Raw genomic sequence first — 22,336 nt, 5'->3', positions numbered from 1 at the left:
GGGGCAGTGGGTCAGACACTGTCCTTTCCCCACTCTGGGATTGGGTGCGGCAGTGGGTCAGACACTGTCCTTTCCCCACTCTGGGATTGGGTGCAGCAGTGGGTCAGACACTGTCCTTTCCCCTCTGGGACTGGGCGGGTCAGTGGGTCAGACGTGATCCTTTCCACCCTCTGGGATTGGGTGGGACAGTGGGTCAGACACCACCCTTTCCCCCTCTGGGACTGTGTGGGACAGTGGGTCAGACACCGCCCTTTCCCCGCTCTGGGACTGGGCGGGGCAGTGGGTCAGACACTGCCCTGTCCCGCTCTGGGACTATGTGGGACAGTGCTTCAGACACCATCTTTTCACTCTCTGGGACTGGGTGGGGCAGTGCGTCAGACACTGTCCTTTCCCCACTCTCAGATTGGGTGGGGCAGTGGATCAGACACTGTCCTTTCCCCCTCTGGGACTGGCTGGGGCAGTGGGTCAGATGCTGTCCTTTCCCCCTCTGGTACTGGGCGGGGCAGTGGGTCAGACACTGTCCTTTCCCCCTCTGGGACTGGGCAGGGCAGTGGGTCAGATACTGTCCTTTCTGCCTCTTGGACTGGGCGGGGCAGTGGGTCAGACACTGTCCTTTCCCCCTCTGGGACTGGGCGGGGCAGTGGGTCAGACACTGTCCTTTCCCCCTCCGGGACTGGGCGGGGCAGTGGGTCAGACACTGTCCTTTCCCCCTCTGGGATTGGGTGCGGCAGTGGGTCAGACACTGTCCTTTCCCCCTTTGGGACTGGGCGGGGCAGTGGATCAGACACTGTCTTTTCCCCCTCTGGGAATGTGTGGGACAGTGCGTCAGACATCGCCCTTTCCCCCTCTGGGACTGTGTGGGACAGTGCGTCAGACACCATCCTAACCCCTCTGGGACTGGGCGGTGCAGTGGGTCAGACACTGTCCTTTCCGCCTCTGGGACTGGGCGGGGCAGTGGGTCAGACACTGTCCTTTCCCCACTCTGGGACTGGGCGGGGCAGCGGGTCAGACACTGTCCTTTCCCCCTCTGGGACTGGGCGGGGCAGTGGGTCAGACACTGTCCTTTCCCCCTCTGGGACTGGGCGGGGCAGTGGGTCAGACACCGCCCTTTCCCCGCTCTGGGACTGGGCGGGGCAGTGGGTCAGACACCGCCCTTTCCCCCTCTGGGACTGTGTGGGACAGTGCGTCAGACACCATCCTTTCACTCTCTGGGACTGGGCGGGGCAGTGGGTCAGTCACTGTCCTTTCTCCACTCTGGGATTGGGCGGTGCAGTGGGTCAGATGCTGTCCTTTGCCCCTCTGGGACTGGGCGGGGCAGTGGGTCAGATGCTGTCCTTTCCCCCTCTGGGACTGGGCGGGGCAGTGGGTCAGACACTGTCCTTTCCCCCTCTGGGACTGGGCGGGGCAGTGGGTCAGACACTGTCCTTTCCCCACTCTGGGATTGGGTGCAGCAGTGGGTCAGACACTGTCCTTTCCCTCTCTGGGACTGGGCAGGGCAATGGGTCAGACGCTGTCCTTTCCCCACTTTGGGATTTGGTGCGGCAGTGGGTCAGACACTGTTCTTGCCCTCTCTGGGACTGGGTGGGGCAGTGGGTCAGACGCTGTCCTTTCCCCACTTTGGGATTTGGTGCGGCAGTGGGTCAGACACTGTCGTTTCCCCCTCTGGGACTGGGCGGGTCAGTGGGTCAGACACTGTCCTTTCCCCCCTCTGGGACTGAGCGCGGCAGTAGGTCAGACACTGTCCTTTCCCCACTCTGGGATTGGGTGGGACAGTGGGTCAGACACCGTCCTTTCCCCCTCTGGGACTGGGTGCGGCAGTGGGTCAGACACTGTCCTTTCCCCCTCTGGCACTGGGCGGTTCAGTGGGTCAGACACTGTCCTTTCCCTCTCGGACTGGGTGGGGCAGTGGGTCAGAAATTGTCCTTTCCCCCTCTGGGACTGGGCGGGGCAGTGGGTCAGACACTGTCCTTTCTGCCTCTGGGACTGGGCGAGGCAGTGGGTCAGACACTGTCCTTTCCCCCTCTGGGACTGGGCGGGGCAGTGTTTCAGACACTGTCCTTTCCCCACTCTGGGATTGGGTGCGGCAGTGGGTCAGACACTGTCCTTTCCCTCTCTGGGACTGGGTGGGGCAATGGGTCAGACGCTGTCCTTTCTCCACTTTGGGATTTGGTGCAGCAGTGGGTCAGACACTGTCCTTTCCTCTCTGGGACTGGGCGGGGCAGTGGGTCAGACACTGTCCTTTCCCCCTCTGGGATTGGGTGCGGCAGTGGGTCAGACACTGTCCTTTTCCCCTCTGGGACTGGGCCGGGCAGTGGATCAGACACTGTCTTTTCCCCCTCTGGGACTGTGTGGGACAGTGCGTCAGACATCGCCCTTTCCCCCTCTGGGACTGTGTGGGACAGTGCGTCAGACACCATCCTATCCCCCTCTGGGACTGGGTGGTGCAGTGGGTCAGACACTGTCCTTTCCGCCTCTGGGACTGGGCGGGGCAGTGGGTCAGACACTGTCCTTTCCCCCTCTGGGACTGGGCAGGGCAGTGGGTCAGACACTGTCCTTTCCGCCTCTGGGACTGGGCGGGGCAGTGGGTCAAACACTGTCCTTTCCCCACTCTGGGACTGGGTGGTGCAATGGGTCAGACACTGTCCTTTCCGCCTCTGGGACTGGGCGGTGCAGTGGGTCAGACACTGTCCTTTCCGCCTCTGGGACTGGGCGGGGCAGTGGGTCAGACGCTGTCCTTTCCCCACTCTGGGATTGGGTGGGGCAGTGGGTCAGACACTGTTCTTTCCCTCTCTGGGACTGGGTGGGGCAGTGGGTCAGACGCTGTCCTTTCCCCACTCTGGGATTGGGTGGGGCAGTGGGTCAGACACTGCCCTTTCCCTCTCTGGGACTGGGCAGGGCAATGGGTCAGACGCTGTCCTTTCCCCACTTTGGGAATTGGTGCGGCAGTGGGTCAGACTCTGTCCTTTCCCGCCTGGGACTGGGCGGGGCAGTGGGTCAGACACCGTCCTTTCCCCCTCTGAGACTGGGTGCGGCAGTGGGTCAGACACTGTCCTTTCCCCCTCTGGGACTGGGTGGGACAGTGGGTCAGACACCGTCCTTTCCCCGTCTGGGACAGGGTGGGGCAGTGAGTCAGACACCGTCCTTTCCCCCTCTGGGACTGGGTGGGACAGTGGGTCAGACACTGTCCTTTCCCCCTCTGGGACTGGGTGGGACAGTGGGTCAGACACTGTCCTTTCCCCCTCTGGGACTGGGCGCGGGTCAGTGGGTCAGACACTGCCCTTTCCCTCACTGGGACTGGGCGGGGCAGTGGGTCAGACACCGTCCTTTCCCCCTCTGAGACTGGGTGCGGCAGTGGGTCAGACACTGTCCTTTCCCCCTCTGGGACTGGGTGGGGCAGTGGGTCAGACACTGTCCTTTCCCCCCTCTGGGACTGGGTGGGGCAGTGGGTCAGACTGCCCTTTCCCCCTCTGGGACTGGGCGGGTCAGTGGGTCAGACACTGCCCTTTCCCTCTCTAGGACTGGGCGGGGCAGTGGGTCAGACACTGTCATTTCCCCCTCTGGGACTGGGCGGGTCAGTGGGTCAGACACTGTCCTTTCCCCACTCTTGGGACTGGGTGGGACAATGGGTCAGACACCATCCTTTCCCCCTCTGAGACTGGGTGCGGCAGTGGGTCAGACACTGTCCTTTCCCCCTCTGGGACTGGGTGGGACAGTGGGTCAGACACCGTCCTTTCCCCCTCTGGGACTGGGTGGGGCAGTGAGTCAGACACCGTCCTTTCCCCCTCTGGGACTGGGCGGGTCAGTGGGTCAGACACTGCCCTTTCTCCCTCTGGGACTGGGCGGGGCAGTGGGTCAGACACTGTCCTTTCCCCCTCTGGGACTGGGCGGGGCAGTGGGTCAGACACTGTCCTTTCCCCCTCTGGGAATGGGTGCGGCAGTGGGTCAGATACTGTCCTTTTCCTCTCTGGGACTGGGCGGGGCAGTGGGTCAGACACTGTCCTTTCCCCCTCTGGGATTGGGTGCGGCAGTGGGTCAGACACTGTCCTTTCCCTGTCTGGGACTGGGCGGGGCAGTAGGTCAGACACTGCCCTTTCCCCCTCTGGGATTGGGTGCGGCAGTGGGTCAGACACTGTCCTTTCCCCCTCTGGGACTGGGCGGGGCAGTGGGTCAGACACTGTCCTTTCCCCCTCTGGGATTGGGTGCGGCAGTGGGTCAGACACTGTCCTTTTCCTCTCTGGGACTGGGCGGGGCAGTGGGTCAGACACTGTCCTTTCCCCCTCTGGGATTGGGTGCGGCAGTGGGTCAGACACTGTCCTTTCCCCCTCTGGCACTGGGCGGGGCAGTGGGTCAGACACTGTCCTTTCCCTCTCTGGGACTGGGCGTGGCAGTGGGTCAGACACTGTCCTTTCCCCACTCTGGGATTGGGTGGGGCAGTGGGTCAGACACTGTGCTTTCCATCCTCCCCAAAAATATGTCTAAAAGTCACTGCCGGACAAACTGCACCCCAGCAGGAAACAAGACTTTGGGAAACTAAGAAAAAAAAGGATGCATTTCTTTTAATAAAGTGGAGAAAATTGGAGATTTTCTCTGACTTGTTCTCTTATTCCCCCTGGTGCCTGGATGCTCATGGCACAGCAAGAAGCCAGTGAGTGGAATTTAATTGCCCATCCTGTTGGGTCGAGACAGCGTGTGCAGCAGAGATATTACAAAGGGGGGAGAGAGAGAAACACTCATTTATTTGTTTCTCGGCCTAATTATTGTATGCATCTTTTTAACTTTGGCATGTTGCATTCTTTTTCACTTAACCCCAACCACATTAAGTCTGATCATACTTTGGTTCGGGGGTTGATGGGGAGGGTCTGCGGCAGACTGAGGAGCACAGCAAGAGCCAGAAAATTAATGAAAAGAGGGAAGAAGGCGCAAAGGGAAGGGAAGCATTTGCATTTATTTAGCACCTTTCAGAGTCTCAACATGTTCCAAAGTGCTTTCTAGCCAATGAAGTAGTCTTGAAGTTTGGTCACTGTTGCAGTGTAGGAAATGTGGCAGCCAATCTGCGCACAGCAAGATCCCACAAGCAGCAGTGAGGTGCCGAACAGATCATTTGTATTTTAGTGCAGTTGGGTTGAGAGGATAATTATTCTCTCAAGACACCGGGGAGAACTGCCCTGCTCCTCTTCCAAATAACAGGCGCGGAATCCTTTCTGGCCCACCCGAGTGGGACGGCAGGCGAGAATCTCGATTTAACACCGCGTCCGAAAGACAGCACCTCCGACAGTGCAGGAGTCGAGGATGCAGAAGAAATTGGCGGTGGGAGGGGAGTGGGAAGAGATTTTTTTACAAAATAATGCTCCAAATTCGAGTCAAGAAAGAGTTAAAAGTTTGGACTGCATGACAGCCAAAAGGCTTTGCTGCAGTCAGCAAAGTTGATTGTTGAAAATGGAAAAAACATAAAAGCTGCTGTTTGGCCTCGGGCTAATCCGGAGCCTATTTTATCTCCAGTAACAGGTGGGGCAACCCCTCTGCTTTCATTCCTGCTGCAGTCCAGGAGGCAAGGCTCCTGACGAGAGGCAAGGGAGGGGGCAGCAGTAACTCTCTCCCTCGCTGTGCCTCAATCCTCTGGCATTAGTTCAAAGCTGAGAAGAGCTGGGTCCTGCTGTGGATTCTCTATCCTGCATCGGCGTGTGTGTGTGTGGAGACGGGACACGTAGTCATTCATCACTTGCACTTGCCAACATTACTGAGCACTCATCTCCTCTGACGGAGTGTCTGGCAGGGGGAAGGGGTGTGGGGGTGCCCTGAGCTTCACCCCTTTCACACACACCTTCCCCCATGTCTGTGCAACCTGGCTACACTCTCCTCATCATCCCTCTACGCAACAGTCTGGAAGCAACCAGTTTCTTCCTGTGGGTGAGTTCTTTATTCCTCTTCCCTCCCTTTTTCGCTCAGCTTCGGAGTCTGGACAGGAGAAAGTTATCTCGGTCCTCTTTATTTTTTTTTGGGAGGGTAGCTTTTGTACCTGCCCCTCCTCCCACTAACTGGGAGCTCGGTGCTCCTTCAAGGTGCTGTGCCTTCTTGCTACAGGAAACAGTTCAGTAAAGTTAAGGCTGTTTGGAAAGCCAGCTATCATCTCTGGAGATTTTATCGTTGTTGTTTAAACACATTTGTTAACTTTGTTGGAATTTGCCGCCCTCCCATAACTTCAAAGCATAGCCTGGTGATACAGAAAGAAGGACTTGCGTTTATTTAGCGCCTTTCATCACCTCAGGCCATGCCAAAGTGCTTTAAATGTAGTCATTGTTATAATGTAGGAAACGCAGCAGTCAATTTGCACACAACAACAGTTTGGTCTCTTCATTTAGGAGGGATATACTTGCACTGGAAGCAGTTTAGAGAAGGTTCACTAGGCTGATTCCTGGGATGAAGGGGTTGTCATATGATGAAAGGTTGAGCAGGTTGGGCCTGTACTCACTGGAGTTTAGAAGAATGAGAGGTGATCTTATTGAAATGTATAAGATTTTGAGGGGGCTTGACAGGGTAGATGCTGAGAGGATGTTTCCCCTTGTGGGGGAATCTAGAACTAGGGCCCACGGTTTAAAAATAAAGGGTTTCCCATTTAAGACAGAAATGAGGAGGAATTTCTTGTCTCAGAGGGTCATTAATCTTTGGAATTCTCTTCCCCAGAGAGCAGTGGAGGCTGGGTCATTGAATAGATTCTAGGCTGAGTTAAACAGATTTTTGATCTATAAGGGAGTCAAGGGTTATGGGGGCAGGTGGGAAAGTGGAGTTAAGGCAACAATCAGATCAGCCAATGATCTTATTGAATGGCGGATCAGGCATGAGGGGCTGAATGGCCTACTCCTGCTCCTATTTCTTATGATCGTACATATCTTATGTAACAGCACTGTGATAATGACCAGATCATCTGTTTTAGTAATGTTGGTTGAGGGATAAATGTCTTTGAAGGAAGTGTAGGTACAGCTGTTTGTTATCAAGTAGACTGTCTGACATAGTGAGGCTCCAATATCATTAAATTACATCAATTGTAAATCGCAGTTTATGGTGATAACAGAAATTCCCTCTTTACAGAGGACCCTGATACCGAGAATCCCTTTTCAAGAGAGACCGTAAGATTGAGATTTCCCCTCTTTAAAAATGATCTGAAATTGAGAGCAAGGGCCTGCAGTGTTAAAATTGGACGTAGGCCATTCAGGAGTGAAATCGGGAAGCACCTTTCCCGCAAAGGTAAAAATTTGGAGCTCTCTCCCGCAAAAAAACTATCAATTGAAGATTTCGAGACTGAGGTCGATTTTTGTTACGTGAAGGGCATTAAGGGATATGGAGCAAAGGCAGATAAATGGAGTTGAGATGGGGCGGCGCAGTGGTTAGCACCGCAGACTCACAGCTCCAGCGACCCGGGTTCAATTCTGGGTACTGTCTGTGTGGAGTTTGCAAGTTCTCCCTGTGTCTGCGTGGGTTTCCACCGGGTGCTCTGGTTTCCTCCCACATGCCAAAGACTTGCAGGTTGATAGTTTAATTGGCCATTAAGAATTGCCCCTAGTATAGGTAGGTGGTAGGGAAACATAGAGACAGGTGGGGATATGGTAGGAATATGGGATTAGTGTAGGATTGGTATAAATGGGTGGTTGATGGTCGGCACAGACTCGGTGGGCTGAAGGGCCTGTTTCAGTGCTGTATCTCTAAACTAAACTAAACTAAACATGCCGATCAGCCATGAATGAACGATAGAACAGGCTTGATGGGCTGAATGGCCTCTTTCTCTTCCTATATGTTCCTATGCTTCAAATTGAGGCCCACGACACCCAAGTTGTTTTGCACAGTCTCCCAAAACACTCATCTGTGTTTGTAAAAGTTAATCTCCCCAGCAATAACTACTGTCGGACCCAAATTCAACTGGGTTTCGCTTGCTTGTTCGAGAGATACAGGGGTTCTCCAGTGACTGCACTCCTTTCAATGAGATCCTTTGTAACAAACAATGTTAGTGCAAGAAAGACGTTTCAAGCACCACATCAAACAGGTGCTACAAATAGATGAGTCACGAGACCCCTGGAACTGCAGTGAGAAGAAACATTTCAAACTGTAATAAGAGACAATGCGTAGAAATATGAGTTAAAAGGGCTTTTTTTACACTGTTGTACATGGTGTAACTAAGCCTTCCACCTATCCAGTGTTTCACCCACAGTCTTATTACTCTGCCTAGAAGCATCTGTAATGTAAACTGAGCAGCATTCTTACTTCTTTCTTTTTTTCTTTTTCTTTTGGGCCTCCTTATCTCGAGAGACAATGGATACGCGCCTGGAGGTGGTCAGTGGTTTGTGAAGCAGCGCCTGGAGTGGCTATAAAGGCCAATTCTGGAGTGACAGGCTCTTCCACAGGTGCTGCAGAGAAATTTGTTTGTTGGGGCTGTTGCACAGTTGGCTCTCCCCTTGCGCCTCTGTCTTTTTTCCTGCCAACTACTAAGTCTCTTCGACTCGCCACAATTTAGCCCTGTCTTTATGGCTGCCCGCCAGCTCTGGCGAATGCTGGCAACTGACTCCCACGACTTGTGATCAATGTCACACGATTTCATGTCGCGTTTGCAGACGTCTTTATAACGGAGACATGGACGGCCGGTGGGTCTGATACCAGTGGCGAGCTCGCTGTACAATGTGTCTTTGGGGATCCTGCCATCTTCCATGCGGCTCACATGGCCAAGCCATCTCAAGCGCCGCTGACTCAGTAGTGTGTATAAGCTGGGGGTGTTGGCCGCTTCAAGGACTTCTGTGTTGGAGATATAGTCCTGCCACCTGATGCCAAGTATTCTCCGAAGGCAGCGAAGATGGAATGAATTGAGACGTCGCTCTTGGCTGGCATACGTTGTCCAGGCCTCGCTGCCGTAGAGCAAGGTACTGAGGACACAGGCCTGATACACTCGGACTTTTGTGTTCCGTGTCAGTGCGCCATTTTCCCACACTCTCTTGGCCAGTCTGGACATAGCAGTGGAAGCCTTACCCATGCGCTTGTTGATTTCTGCATCTAGAGACAGGTTACTGGTGATAGTTGAGCCTAGGTAGGTGAACTCTTGAACCACTTCCAGAGCGTGGTCGCCAATATTGATGGATGGAGCATTTCTGACATCCTGCCCCATGATGTTTGTTTTCTTGAGGCTGATGGTTAGGCCAAATTCATTGCAGGCAGACGCAAACCTGTCGATGAGACTCTGCAGGCATTCTTCAGTGTGAGATGTTAAAGCAGCATCGTCAGCAAAGAGGAGTTCTCTGATGAGGACTTTCCGTACTTTGGACTTCGCTCTTAGACGGGCAAGGTTGAACAACCTGCCCCCTGATCTTGTGTGGAGGAAAATTCCTTCTTCAGAGGATTTGAACGCATGTGAAAGCAGCAGGGAGAAGAAAATCCCAAAAAGTGTGGGTGCGAGAACACAGCCCTGTTTCACACCACTCAGGATAGGAAAGGGCTCTGATGAGGAGCCACCATGTTGAATTGTGCCTTTCATATTGTCATGGAATGAGGTGATGAAACTTAGTAGCTTTGGTGGACATCCGATCTTTTCTAGTAGTCTGAAGAGACCACGTCTGCTGACGAGGTCAAAGGCTTTGGTGAGATCAATGAAAGCAATGTAGAGGGGCATCTGTTGTTCACGGCATTTCTCCTGTATCTGACGAAGGGAGAACAGCATGTCAATAGTCGATCTCTCTGCACGAAAGCCATACTGTTATTAGGCGAAAGGACGTCTCAAAATGCTTCACAGACAAGGAAGTTTTTTTTAATGTGTATTCACTGTTGTAATGTAGGAAAAGCTGCAGCCAGCTGCACACAGCAAGCTCCCACAAACAGCAATGTGATGTTTTTTCCTATCTCTATAATCTCCTCCAGCCCCACAACCCTCTGAGATATCTGTGCTCCTCTAATTCTGACCTGTTGTGCATCCCTGATTTTAATTGCTCCACAGTTGCCTCGGCCCCAAGCTCTGGAATATCTTCCCTACACCTCTCCACCTCACTTCCCTCCTAAAAACCTACCTCTTTGACCAAGCTTTTGGTCATCTGACCTAATATCTCCTTTGGTGGCTTAATGTCATACTTTGTTTTATGAAGCTCCTGCCTTGGGACATTTTCATCATGTTAAAGGCGCTATATAAATGTAATTTGTTGTTTTTAGGGATGTTGGTTGACAGATTAAAACATTGGCCAGGGTGCTGGGGAAAACGCCCCGCTCTTCTTCAAAATAGGACACCGAAGTGGGCAGACAGGGCATCAGTTTAACGTCTCAACCAAGAGACAGCACCTCTGACAGTGCAGTGCTCCCTCTGTACTGGAAGTGGGAATGTAAGCCTGGATTATAGGCTCAAGTCTCTGGAGTGGGTATTGATCCAACGACCTTCAGAGTCGTTATCTTGCTTCGTTTACAAAAGCGCACGGTGGAATTTTGCGCTTTAATCAATGCGCCACAGTGGTAATTTTAACAGCAGCAACTTGCATTTATATAGTGCCTTCAATATAGTAAAATGTCCCAAGCTGCTTCACTGGAACATTATTGGACACATATTGACACCGAGCCCTCATAAGGAGATATTAGAACAGGTGACTGAAACTTGGCTGAAGAGGTAGGTTTTAAGAAGCCTCCTAAGGGAGTAGAGGAAGGTAGCAAGGCGAGAGGTTTAGAGAGGAAATTCCAGAGCTTGGAGCCCAGGCAGATGAAAGGATGACTGCCAACGGTGGGGCAAAAGGAGGTGTGTGTGTGATGGTTTGTAAAGGGCAATATCGAATGGTCTTGCCCAGTATACACACAGCTAAATTTCCTTGCTGTTGAATTCAATAGAAGGGGATATATTGGGCAGGGCATATAATGGACGGCTAATTCAATTTTGCCCATTTTACACCATTGCCCAAATTTAATAGTTTACTCCCTAAACTCTCCCCCATCCCACACATACAAGGGGAAGTTAAAGTTGCCTCTTAAATTCCTACAGTGGTCTTATTCTGAGTTATATTGCTGACCCACTGATGCCCTCAAAACTTAGGCAACCTGGAGTGTTATGGAATGCAATGAGTTCTTTTGGGGCAAATCTGGGGTTAGAATGGGGGCGGGGGGAAGGAATTTCTCTGTGGCACTTTACCGCAGAGTTAGCAGGGCTCTGGTGAGGCTCCTGCCATCTTCAATTGCCTTTGGCTCCTTCCTGTACTGTTATAGCAATGCAACCCGTCACACGATGTCAGAGACCCTCAGGCACCTCAGCAATGACCAGGTTCCCACAGCGCAACCACTTTATAAGCGGACATTGCGTATAGGGGGCCAATTGCGTCCGCACGTACACAAGACCCCCTTTCCCCCCCCCTCTCAATAAATGGTAGGGGACTGCAACACACTGAGTTATTTCAATCCCGTGAGACGTGATCCACGAGAGTTAATGTGTGTTCTTGTAAAGCTGGCTTGTCTTTCAGCTGAAGCGGATGAAGGAGCTGGAGCAGCAGCGCGATGCCCTGTGGCATGGGCTGGAGATGGTGGAGCGGGCACGGGACTGGTACCACCAGGAAATCCACGGCGTACACCAGAGGCTGAGACACAGCAGCAAGAGTTTGGGAGATAATGTGAGCACCGTATGGAAACGTTAGATTTGGCTTCTGTTTTTGGGAGGATGAATTACCAACTATCCAGTTAGGAGGAGAGACCTGCGATACTATGGGAATCAAGAGATATGGGGATAAAATGGCAAAGTGGAGTTGAGATAGAGGCACGATCTCCCCGACCTACAACTTCTACCACCTAGAAAGGCAAGGGCGGCACTCATGTGTGAACACCACTACCTGAAAGTTCCCCTCCAGGTCACATGCACCATCCTGCATTGGAACTCTATCACCAGTCCTTCAGTGTTGCTGGGTCCAAATCCTGGAGCTCCCTCTGCAACAGCACGTGTGTGTACCTACATTACATGGACTGCATTGCAGGGTTACAAGGGAAAAGGCGGGTGAGTGGGACTAGCTGAGTCGCTCTTGCAGGGAGCCGGCATGGACACGATGGGCTGAATGGCCTCCTTCTACGTTGTAACCATTCTAAGGCAGCTCACCACCACCTTCTCCGGCAATTATAGATGGGCAATAAATGCTGGCCTTGCCAGTGACGCCCACATCCCTTGAATGAATAAAAGAAAATGATTTTATTTAATGGCTGCGCAGGCTTGAGGGGCCGTATGGTCTTCCGCTGTTCCTATCTCTTCCGTTCTTATATAGGGACTGGAGGCTAAGAAGGAGATGGAATATATACATTAGAAGGGCTAATAGAAGTGTACAAGAACATGACAGGCTTAGATAAGTTAACTAATGGTACAAGGACTAGGGGGCACAGATTGAAGGTTTTGGGCAAGAGATGCAGGGGGAATATGAGGTAGAATTTTTTCATGCAGCGGGTGGTAATGACCTGGAACTCGCTGCCCATGAGGGTGGTGGAAGCGGAGACGATCAATGACTTCCAAAGGAAATTGGATGACCACTTGAAGGAAATAAACTTGCAGGGACACGGGGATCGAGCGGGGGACTGGGACTGACTGGATTGCACCACGGACAGGCGGCATGGACCCGATGGGCTGAATGGCCTCCTTTTGTGTCGTTATGGACTCTGTGACTTTGAAGTGAATAGGGATAGAGTGGGGGTAATTTTTCACCTAACCCACCGATCGAGAAACTGACATAACCGGGTATGACACTTGTTTTACATCCTGCCCCGTGGTCACTAAGAGAGTGGGTCGTTGTACGCAGAGGGTTGTTGGTGCACGGAATGCTTTGCCGCAGTGAGCTTTTAACGGAGAATTGGATAAATATTTGGAGTAGAGCTAGGAAACAAGTCTCTGGGGAGAGAGAGCGGGGCAGTGGGATTAGTTTTGGATTGATCGAGCAAAGAGCTGGTACAGATATGATCCACCAAAATTCCTCCTCCTGTGCAGTAAATTTCCACGGTTTTATGAGAGGGGCCCTTAGCAGCTGGGATGTTGTGATTCAGGGACTTTTAATGATCGGAAAACTCCAGGTTGATGGTGAGGAATTTGGTCTCGGGATGTGCCAGGACATAAGGCCCCATTCTCACAGATCCTACATGATCCTAAATGGTGTTTTATATGAGGATCTTGGGAAAGATTTCACCATCAGCAGTAAACGATCAACAACTACAAGAGAAGAGGAGAGAGAAATGAGAGTTAGGATATGAAAGCTAACATCTGAATATTCACACTCCTTATTTTTATCTGTAACTTTTCTCACCCCTTCTCTTAGGACACTGCTTCCAAGTCTGTCCCAAACCGTGCCTCTCTTCTTCAAGATAAGATCCAGCACATCAACTACTGCCTCTGTGATTTCATTTCCTGTGCAGAGAGGGTCAGTTTCTTGCCATTGGTTCCGTTATTCCAGCTTAAGGGAAGAAAGAAATTGCGTTTATATAGCGCCTTTCACAACCTCAGGATGTGCCAAAGTGCTTTACAGCCAATGAAGTACTTTTGAAGTGTCGACACAGTTTCAATGTAGGAAAGGCAGCAAAAAAAATTGTGCAAAATTGTAATAATGATCGTCTGTTTCAGTGATGTCGGCTAGGGCAGAATATTGGCCAGGAGACCTGGGATAACTGCTCTGCTCTTCTCCAAAATAGTACAATGGGATCTTTCACATCTGCCTGGGAAGCCAGGCAGGGCCTCAGCTAAATATCTCATCCAAAAGACATCTCCAACAGTGCTGCACTCCTTCAGCCCTTCAATGGAGTGTCAGCCTGGGTTTTGTTGCAAGTCCCTGGAATGGGACTTGAACCCACAATGTTATAATTCAGAGACAAGCCTGCTAGCCACTGAGCAATGGCTAACACTGTGTTTATTGCAGGGCGAGGATTGAGACAGGGAATATGGATTCATTCTGAGGCTCCCAGACCTCTGGAATATAGGCTTGCGCCTGGAAATTGTTGCAGTGCTGGGCTGCTACATAACTGTGCAGAGACACCAAGAGGGGAGCATTGAGCTGCCAGACATCTGTTCATGTTAATCCCCTCTGCTACGTCCAGGTGGCTTTCAGTATTAACTTGATCCAATAGTCTAATCTGTTTTTGCTGTTCAGGAAAGATTAAAAATAATGGAAGACAGTGTCATGGTTGAGAGTCACAGACATTATATTATCTGTCACCGCGCATTCACTTGCATTATTAATGAGAACACTATTTAGTGCAGTACAGAGGGAGTATTGAATTGTTGGAGGTGCTATCTTTTGGGTGAGACATTAAACCTAAGGCCCCAACTGTCCTCGCAGCTGGACCTCAAAGATCCTACAGCCCTATTACGAAGAACAGGGGAATACTCCCCGGCTAATACTTATCCCTCTAGCAACATCAATAAAACAGATTATCCGGTCATTATCTCATTGCTGTGCTCAAATTAGCTGCCACGTTTTCTACTTTTCGCTGGTGACAACACTTCAAAGTATTTCATTGGTTGTAAAGCGCTTCGGGATGTCCTGAGGGCATGAAAGGTAAATTTTCTTTACTTAATTACGTTGGGACAGTTTACAAGAAAGTAGCGGGAACCAGTTGATTCACTGTGATGCGTTTCCATGCCACCCAATGAAAAGCGACTGGGACGGGGAAGATGAGGAATATTGTTTCAAGCTGTGGTGAGGTGGTGGCGTAGTGGTATTGTCACTAGACTAGTAATGCAGAGACCCAGGCCAGTGCTCTGGGGGCATGGGTTTGAATCCCACTGCAGCAGATAGTGAAATTTGAATTCAATTAATCTGGAATTAAAAAAAAGCTAGTGGCCATGAAACCATTGTTGTTTGTTGTAAAAGCCCATCTGGTTCACTAATGTCCTTTAGGGGAGGAAATCTGCTGTCCTTACCTGGTCTGGCCTACATGGGACTCCAGATCCCCACAGCAATGTGGCTAACTCTTAAATGCCTTCTGAAATGGCCTAGCAAGCCACTCAGTGCAAAGGCAATTGGGGATAGACAATAAATTCTGGCCTAACCAGCGATGCCTACATCCCATGAACAAATCAAAAAGATTATGTCCCTCACCTTAGCCCCAAATGGGCCTCATTCTTTAATCAGTCAGTCTTGTGCTCAGTCAGTTATGAAAGTGGGAAGAACTGTTTAAATAAAACATTAAATGAATTAAAATTGTAAATTACAAACCTCTGGTTGGCTACTTGTCACCTGAAGAGTCACTGCTTGTTCCAGATACTGCTACCGCACCACCGTACTGAGCAGCTTGACGCTCAACATCTGTCAAGAGGGAAGGATAGGAGGTTCCAGCAGCAGACCGTGGACGCACTTAAACAACAAAATTATTTGCTGACCAAGGTATAAATTATCTACGGACTTTTGTCATTAATATCACAAAACAAACAACTAGCATTAGAGACGTGGACAGAGGTTATGGGTCAGTTTGGAACAGGAAGGGCCAATGGCTACTTTTCATTGATGAAGGTCAGTTTGAACAAGGTACTGTCCAGTCTGGTGTTAAATCACACAGGCTGGAATCTATTATTGAGGAAGTCTTAATAATGCACTTAGAAAAACATAGTATGATTAGAACAAGTCAACATGGTTTTACGAAAGGGAAATCCTGTTTGCACAATTTAGAGTTTTTTGAGGTTGTAACTAGTAGAGTGGATAAAGGGGAACCAGTAGATGTAGTATACTTGGATTTCCTAATGGCATTCGATATGGTGCCACACTAAAGGTTAATAACAAGATAGGGCTCATGGAGTTGGGGGTGATCAATTAGCATGGATAGAGGATTGGTTAACAGACAGGAAGCAGAGAGTTGTGATTAATGGGGCATTTTTAAGTTGGCAGGCTGTGACTAGTGGAGTGCTACAAGGATCAGTGCTGGGGCCTCAGCTACAATCGATATAAATGACTTCGATCAAGAGTCAAATAGTAATGTAACTAAGTTTGCTGGTGATACAAAACTAGGTGGGAATGCAAGCTGTGAGGAGGACACAGAGAGGTTGCAAAGAAGTATAGGCAGAGTAAGAGAATGGGCAACAAGGTGACAGATGGAGTATAATGTGGGGAAGTGTGAAGTTATTCACTTTGGTTATAAGAATAGTAAAGCAGAATATTTTTTTAAGGTGTGAAACTTGTAAATGTTGATGTTCAGAAGGCTTGTACAAGGAACACAAAAAGTTAGTGTGCAGGTGCATTGAGAAGCAAATGGCATGTTGTCATTTATTGCAAAGGGATTGGAGTACAGGAATAAATAAGTTTTGTTACAATTGTACAGGGCTTTGGTGAGATCGCACCTGGAAAACTATGTGCAATTTTGATCTCCGTACTTAAGGAAGGATATACTTGCACTGGAGGCAGTACAGTGAAGGTTCACTAGATTGGTTTCTGGGATGAGAGGATGAGTAAATTGGGTCTATGTTTTCTGGAGTTTAGAAGAATGAGAGTGATCGCATTGAAACGTTCAAGATTCTAAAGGGGCTTGACTGGCTAGATATTGAGAGGTTGTTTCCCTTGGCTGGGGAATCTAGACCAAAGGGGCACCGTTTCAGGATAAGGGGCTGATCATTTAGGACTGAGATGAGGAGAAATTTCTTCACTCAAAGAGTTGTGAATCTTTGGAATTCTCTACTCCAGAGGGTTGTGGATGCTCCGTCATTGAACATATTTAGAGCTGGGATAGACAAACTTTTGATCTCTCGGGGAATCAAAAGATATAGGGAGTGGGGAAGAAAGTGAAGTTGAGGCAGAAGATTAGCTACAATTGTATTGAATGGTGGAGCAGGCTCGACAGGCCATATGGTCTACTCCTGCTCCTATTTCTTAGGCTAGACAGACACAGGCTCATTAAGGTACCGCCGAGTTGGATGATCTTGCCAGCCATTAAGTAGCAGTTGTGCCAGCCATTAGTTCTTGACATCTCGATACATCAGAAAGTTCAAGGGCTACACAGGGACAGGAGGAGCCCATTCAGCCCCTCGAGCCTGTTCCGTCATTCAATGAGATCAAGGCTGGTTGTAACCTAACTCCATTCACCCACCTTGGTTCCGTACCTCTTAACTCTTGGCTAACAAAAATCGATCGATCTCAGATTTGAAAATTTTAATTGAGCTGGCATCTACTGCTTTTTGTGGGAGAGAGTTCCACATTTCTACCGCTCTTTGTGTGAAGAAGTGTTTCCTAAATTCTCTCCCGAATGGCCTGGCTCTGATTTTAAGGCTGTGTCACTCTGTCCTAGACTCCCACACTAGCGTAAAAAGTTCCTCTCCATCTATCCTAGCAATTCCTCTCAAAATCCTACAACTCTCCATCAAGTCTCCCCTAAACCATCTATATTCCACAGAATACAAGCCTAGTTTATGTAATCGGCACTCCATCCACTACCTTCACCATTCACTCCTTCCACCATTCACTCCCTCCACCACCGACGCACAGTGGCAGCAGTGTGTATCATCTTCAAGATGCACTACGGCAATGCACCAAGGCTCCTTCGACATCACCTTCCAAACCCGTGACCTCTACCACCTAGAAGGACAAGGGCAGCAAATGCATAGGAACACCACCACCTGCAAGTTCCCCTCCAAGTCACACACCATCCTAACTTGGAACTATATCGCCGTTCCTTCACTGTTGCTGGGTCAAAATCCTGGAACTCCCTTCCTAACAGCACTGTGGATGTACCTACCTCACATGGACTGCAGCGGTTCAAGAAGGCAGCTAAGGGATGGGCACTGGCTTCGTCAGTGATGATCACATCCCATGAACAAATAAAAAAACTCTCTTTGTAATCTAACCCTTGGAGGCCTGTTAACATTCTGGTGACTCTGTGCTGCCCTTCTTCTGAGGCCAATGTATTAAGTTCTAAAATATGATAGCCAAATGTGATCTAACAAAGGCTTTGTATAACTTTACATTCTAGCCTTCTCGTCATAAAGGCTAATTTTATCTCTTTGGACCTCCACTGTTCCTAGCTTTGCACCATTTAAATGATACTCAGATCTATCTTTTTGGATCAAAATGGATAACCTCACACTTAACCTGTTTTAAAATCCATCTGCCACCATTTCCCCTGCTCACTTAATCTATCGATGTCTCTTTGTAATTTTATGCTCCTGTCTGCGCTACTTACTGCACCATGAATCTTGGTGTCATTAGCAAAACTTGGATTACGTAATAATCCTGGGATTCATCCACAAATCTTTTGGTTCAAATGCATTCCAGGTCATAATGACACACTGCATTAAAGACAAAATTCTCCTCATCTCCTCCCTCCCCCTCTTCCCCCCCCCCAACCAGTTCTTTGGCCAATTATCTTAACTCTGTGTCCTCTGGTTATCGACACTCATGTGGCACTGGAATGCACTGCCTGAAAGGGAAGCAGATTCAATAGTAACTTTCAAAAGGGAATTGGAGATAGATTTGAGAAGGACACAAAAATGCAGGGCAATGGGGGAAAGGGACTAATTGGATAGGTCTTTCAAAGAGCTGGCACAGGCACGATGGGCCGAATGGCCCTTGTTCTGTGCTGCGTGATTCTGCATTCCACTGCTGGTACGTTGCAGGACTGCAGCTAAACCTGCCTGCTCATCTGGTTACATTGTGATATGGAAATACAAATGGACTATGATGCTGACTGGGTTTCTCTTCAACAGGAGGTGTCGAAGAAAAGCCAGTGGATCATGCAGCTGGAGCAGGAGAAGGCGGTCCTCATCAAACAGCTCCTGGACGCCCAGTTCCAAAGCCACGCTCAGTCCAGCTGGAACAACTCCATCTTTGTCTAGACGGCTCGAGGCACTGGTTAACACCAATGGGGCCAGGATTGCCCTGGTTTTTTCCAGCTCTCCATGCCTCATGCTATAAATGTCTGTCTGGCATATTATACGTTGGAAGTTTTATCACAGAATGGTTACAGCACAGGAGGACATTCGGCCCATCGTGTCCGTGCTGGCTCTCTGCATCTTCCTTTCCCCGTAGCCTTGCAAACCTTTTCTCCTCAGATAATTGTCCAATTCTCTTTTGAAAGCCACGATTGTATCTGTCTCCACCACATTCTCAGGCAGTGCAATCCAGATCCCAACCACTTGCTGCGTTAAAAAAAAAGTTTTTCCTCACGTCCCTGCTGCTTTTTTTGCCATTCACTTTAAATCGGTGTCCTCTGACTCTCAACCTGTCCGTCAATAGCAACAGTTTCTCCCTATCGATACTGTCCAGAGCCCTCATGATTTTGAACACCTCTATCAAATCTCCTTTTAATTTTTTTCTTCTTTGAGGAGACCAGTCCCAGCTGCTCCAATCTATCCACATAACTGAAGTGTATTAAGTGCAGAATAGAGAGAAAGAAAAAAAAACACAGCTGCTTCCAAACATGCGGGGTGGTGATGTAGTGCAGAGCCAGCAGAACACTTCCGAAATGGGACACGTCTCATCGATTTTGCAAGTGCCCAATCAGAAGAAATTCAGACATGGAGCCACTTAAGGAGATATTAGGATGGGTGACACAGCTTGGTCAAAGAGATAAGTTTTAAGGAGAGTCTTAAAGGAGGAAAATGAGGTAAAGAAGCAGAGAGGTTCAGGGAGGGAATTCCAGTGCTCAAAGGTCTAGGCAGCTGAAGGCACAGCTGCCAGTGGTGGAGTGAACGAACTGGGGGATTTGCTAGAAGCCAGAATTGGAGGAGTGCAGAGTTCCTGGAAGGTTGAAGGGCCTGAGGAAGTTAGGGAGGGACGAGGGCTTAGATTGTGGCAATTTCACCACAATCCCTAAGGGCAATTTCGTTACAGGCCCCACCCACTGACATCATAAACGGTGACCATGGATTATAGGAAAGGTCCCCATTCATAAAATCACAGAATTGAGCTTCATGATGTCCTGGCTGCTTCCAAGCTCTCTGTGGCTTGCAGTTGCAGAGTTTAAAGCCATAGTTAATAATGGACACGCACCCAGACATGGATTACTGAACAGATATAGTGACTTTCCAGAGATTTAGGGACATGGAGTGATTCAGGATATCCCAAATGCAGTACTGCCTCAGCTGTGCATGTATCACACTCTTCTTTAAGATGGCTGCTTTAATAAAGATCCCTGTTTTTCTATGTGGGACTGATTGTAGACTTCTTTCTTGGTGATTTGGGATGGGAGAGGGGCGTGCAACTTTAACCTAACTTGCTGGACAGGAATGCCGCAGGATCTGGTGGAACAGCGTTTAATATTATTCACTGACTTTTAATGGAAAATAAAATGTGAAACCAGCATTGCAAACCTGTTATCAGTTTCCCAACGGGTGGGTTAGATGAAAATTGCTCCTCCAATGGCTGAGGTACAAGATTGGGAAAGCAGTGCCAGGCATGTTGTTTCCAAGGGTCACGTAGCCTCACCTGCTCACGGGCCGCTGGAGTATTGTGTCCATTTCTGGGCACCCACACTTTAGGAAGGGTTTGGACTGTGGGCAAAGGAGATTTACTTCGACTGGCACCAGGATTGAGGGACCTCAGTGATGTGCAGAAACTGGCTTGTTCTCCTTAGAGCAGAGAAGGTTAAGGGGATGTTCGATGGAGGTGTTCAAAATTATGAAGGGTTTTGATAAGATTAGCTAGGGAGAGACTATTTGCAGTGGCAGGAGGGTCAGTAACTAGAGGACACAGATTAAAGGTGATCGGGAAAAGAAGCAGTGAGGTGAACATTTTTTTAATGCAGCGAGTTGTCATTATCTAGAACGCACTGCCTGAAAGGAGAGTGGAAGCAGATTCAATAGTAACTTTCAAAAGGGGATTTGATAAATATTAGAAGGGAAAGTAATTACCAGGGGATAGGGAAAGAGCAGGTGAGTGGAACTAAATGAGTGGAACCAGAGAGCTAGCACAGCAACGATGGGCCAAGCGGCATCCTCACATGCTGTGTGACGCTTTGATTCTCTCTGATTACAGCCCCCTTGCTGTTCCTGTGTCATGGTCCATGCCGATGTCAGCAGTCCACACCGGACAGTGCTTCACCTTGCAATCCGGAGGCTCTAAAACTGCCTCCTGCTCACACACACACATACACAAAAGGACAGGGGAATAGGTGAGTGCCGTTAGCCGGTGTGTGATAGTGGCCTGGACACTGGGCAGAGCTCCTCTGCCAAATAGCAACCAGTGGATATTTTACATTCAGCTGAGCAAGCAGACAGCGGGACCCTCGGTTTAACGCCTCATCCGAAAGACGGCACCTCTGACAATGCGGCACTCATTCAAAAGCTCGAACTGTACCCCAGCCAGGATCGAGTGCCGACAGGCAGGAAGCAAATGGTTAAACAAAAAGAAAATAGCAGCTGACAGTCATAGTGCAGCCAGATTTACAGTCTGTGGTTTACAGAGCAGAACGCTAGGGCACTTATCCACAAACCCCATCTGTTTCCCAAGCCTTTTATGGCTGGTCCCGCCCTCTCTCACACTCCCTCTCCAATACATTGCCTTATATAAATACTGCCCTTTTAAAGAGATTATGAAAGGATTTCTATAACTACAATTATTTTAACAAGCAAAGCAACTCAAAATGTACTTCTAACATTTAAGAGATTATTGTTTTTACATCATTCAGGCAAAACTAGGTTATCTTTATTTCCCACAGACGTTTGTCCCCAGATCTATAAAAAGGGATTTAGATATTTTTGTTAACAATGAGATAATTATAGATTATGTATTTCTGGCATGAATACATCATTGTTTGTAAAAAACACATATTGTAGTAATAATAAATACCCGTTGTGATAACAAGCAGTTGTGACTGCTTGGGATGCAAAGACTTGTTCTGGTTCATTACAGTTCCACTTCTGGTTGTCCTGGAAACGAATGCTCTTTTAGACTCCGGGAATCGTGGATGCAAATGAACACATGACCTATTCAACTAACAGCTGTTCCTTCACACGTTCACAAAAGCTCTGAAATTAGTAACTGGCCATTAGTTTGCTTACCTAGTTGAGGATGCCCACGCTTGGCAATGCAACATTGTCCTTTCCCCCTCTGGGACTGAGTGGGGCAGTGGGTCACTGTCCTTTCCCCCTCGTACTGGGTGGTGCAGTGGGTCAGACACTGTCCTTTCCCCCTCTGGTACTGGGTGGTGCAGTGGGTCAGACACTGTCCTTTCCCCCTCTGGGACTGGGTGGTGCAGTGGGTCAGACTCTGTCCTTTCCCCCCTCTGGGACTGGGTGGGGCAGACTCTGTCCTTTCCCCCCTCTGGGACTGGGCAGGGCTGTGGGTCAGACACAGTCCTTCCCCCAACCTCTGGTACTGGGTGGGCAGTGGGTCAGACACGCCAGATTTCATGCTGTCCCAATCCACCAGATGTAGGCCATTCAGCCCATTGTGCTTGT

The 22,336-nt window shown here is 49.4% G+C and overlaps 1 protein-coding gene across 2 annotated transcripts; it reads left to right on the top strand.

Annotated features, from left to right (window-relative positions):
- The first annotated feature begins 5,455 nt into the window (after positions 1 to 5,455).
- On the top strand, positions 5,456 to 21,684 carry LOC137345938 (suppressor APC domain-containing protein 2-like). Of its 2 annotated transcripts, none has more exons than XM_068009184.1 (5): positions 5,456 to 5,505; positions 11,460 to 11,606; positions 13,281 to 13,382; positions 15,219 to 15,341; positions 18,644 to 21,684. In XM_068009184.1, the coding sequence occupies exons 2-5, from the start codon at positions 11,469 to 11,471 to the stop codon at positions 18,770 to 18,772; spliced, it is 492 nt and encodes a 163-aa protein (XP_067865285.1). In that variant the 5' UTR covers positions 5,456 to 5,505; positions 11,460 to 11,468; the 3' UTR covers positions 18,773 to 21,684. The 2 variants fall into 2 exon arrangements, with proteins under 2 accessions (XP_067865285.1, XP_067865284.1); XM_068009183.1 differs by lacking the exon at positions 5,456 to 5,505 and adding an exon at positions 5,553 to 5,907 and having other exon boundaries at positions 18,644 to 21,683.
- The last annotated feature ends 652 nt before the right edge of the window (positions 21,685 to 22,336 follow it).

Source organism: Heterodontus francisci, chromosome 29 (assembly GCF_036365525.1).
Source record: "Heterodontus francisci isolate sHetFra1 chromosome 29, sHetFra1.hap1, whole genome shotgun sequence".
Classification (NCBI taxonomy): Eukaryota; Metazoa; Chordata; class Chondrichthyes; order Heterodontiformes; family Heterodontidae; genus Heterodontus; species Heterodontus francisci.
This window is presented reverse-complemented; position numbering and strand designations above follow the sequence as displayed.

What these genes read in the sequence shown, in the direction of transcription:
- LOC137345938 (XM_068009183.1), top strand. Translation starts at nt 5,830, where the DNA reads ATGTCTGTGCAACCTGGCTACACTCTCCTCATCATCCCTCTACGCAAC. An exon ending in CAACCAGTTTCTTCCTGTGG is followed by an intron (nt 5,908 to 11,459) that starts GTGAGTTCTTTA and finishes CTTGTCTTTCAG; the next exon opens with CTGAAGCGGATGAAGGAGCT. An exon ending in AAAATTATTTGCTGACCAAG is followed by an intron (nt 15,342 to 18,643) that starts GTATAAATTATC and finishes TCTCTTCAACAG; the next exon opens with GAGGTGTCGAAGAAAAGCCA.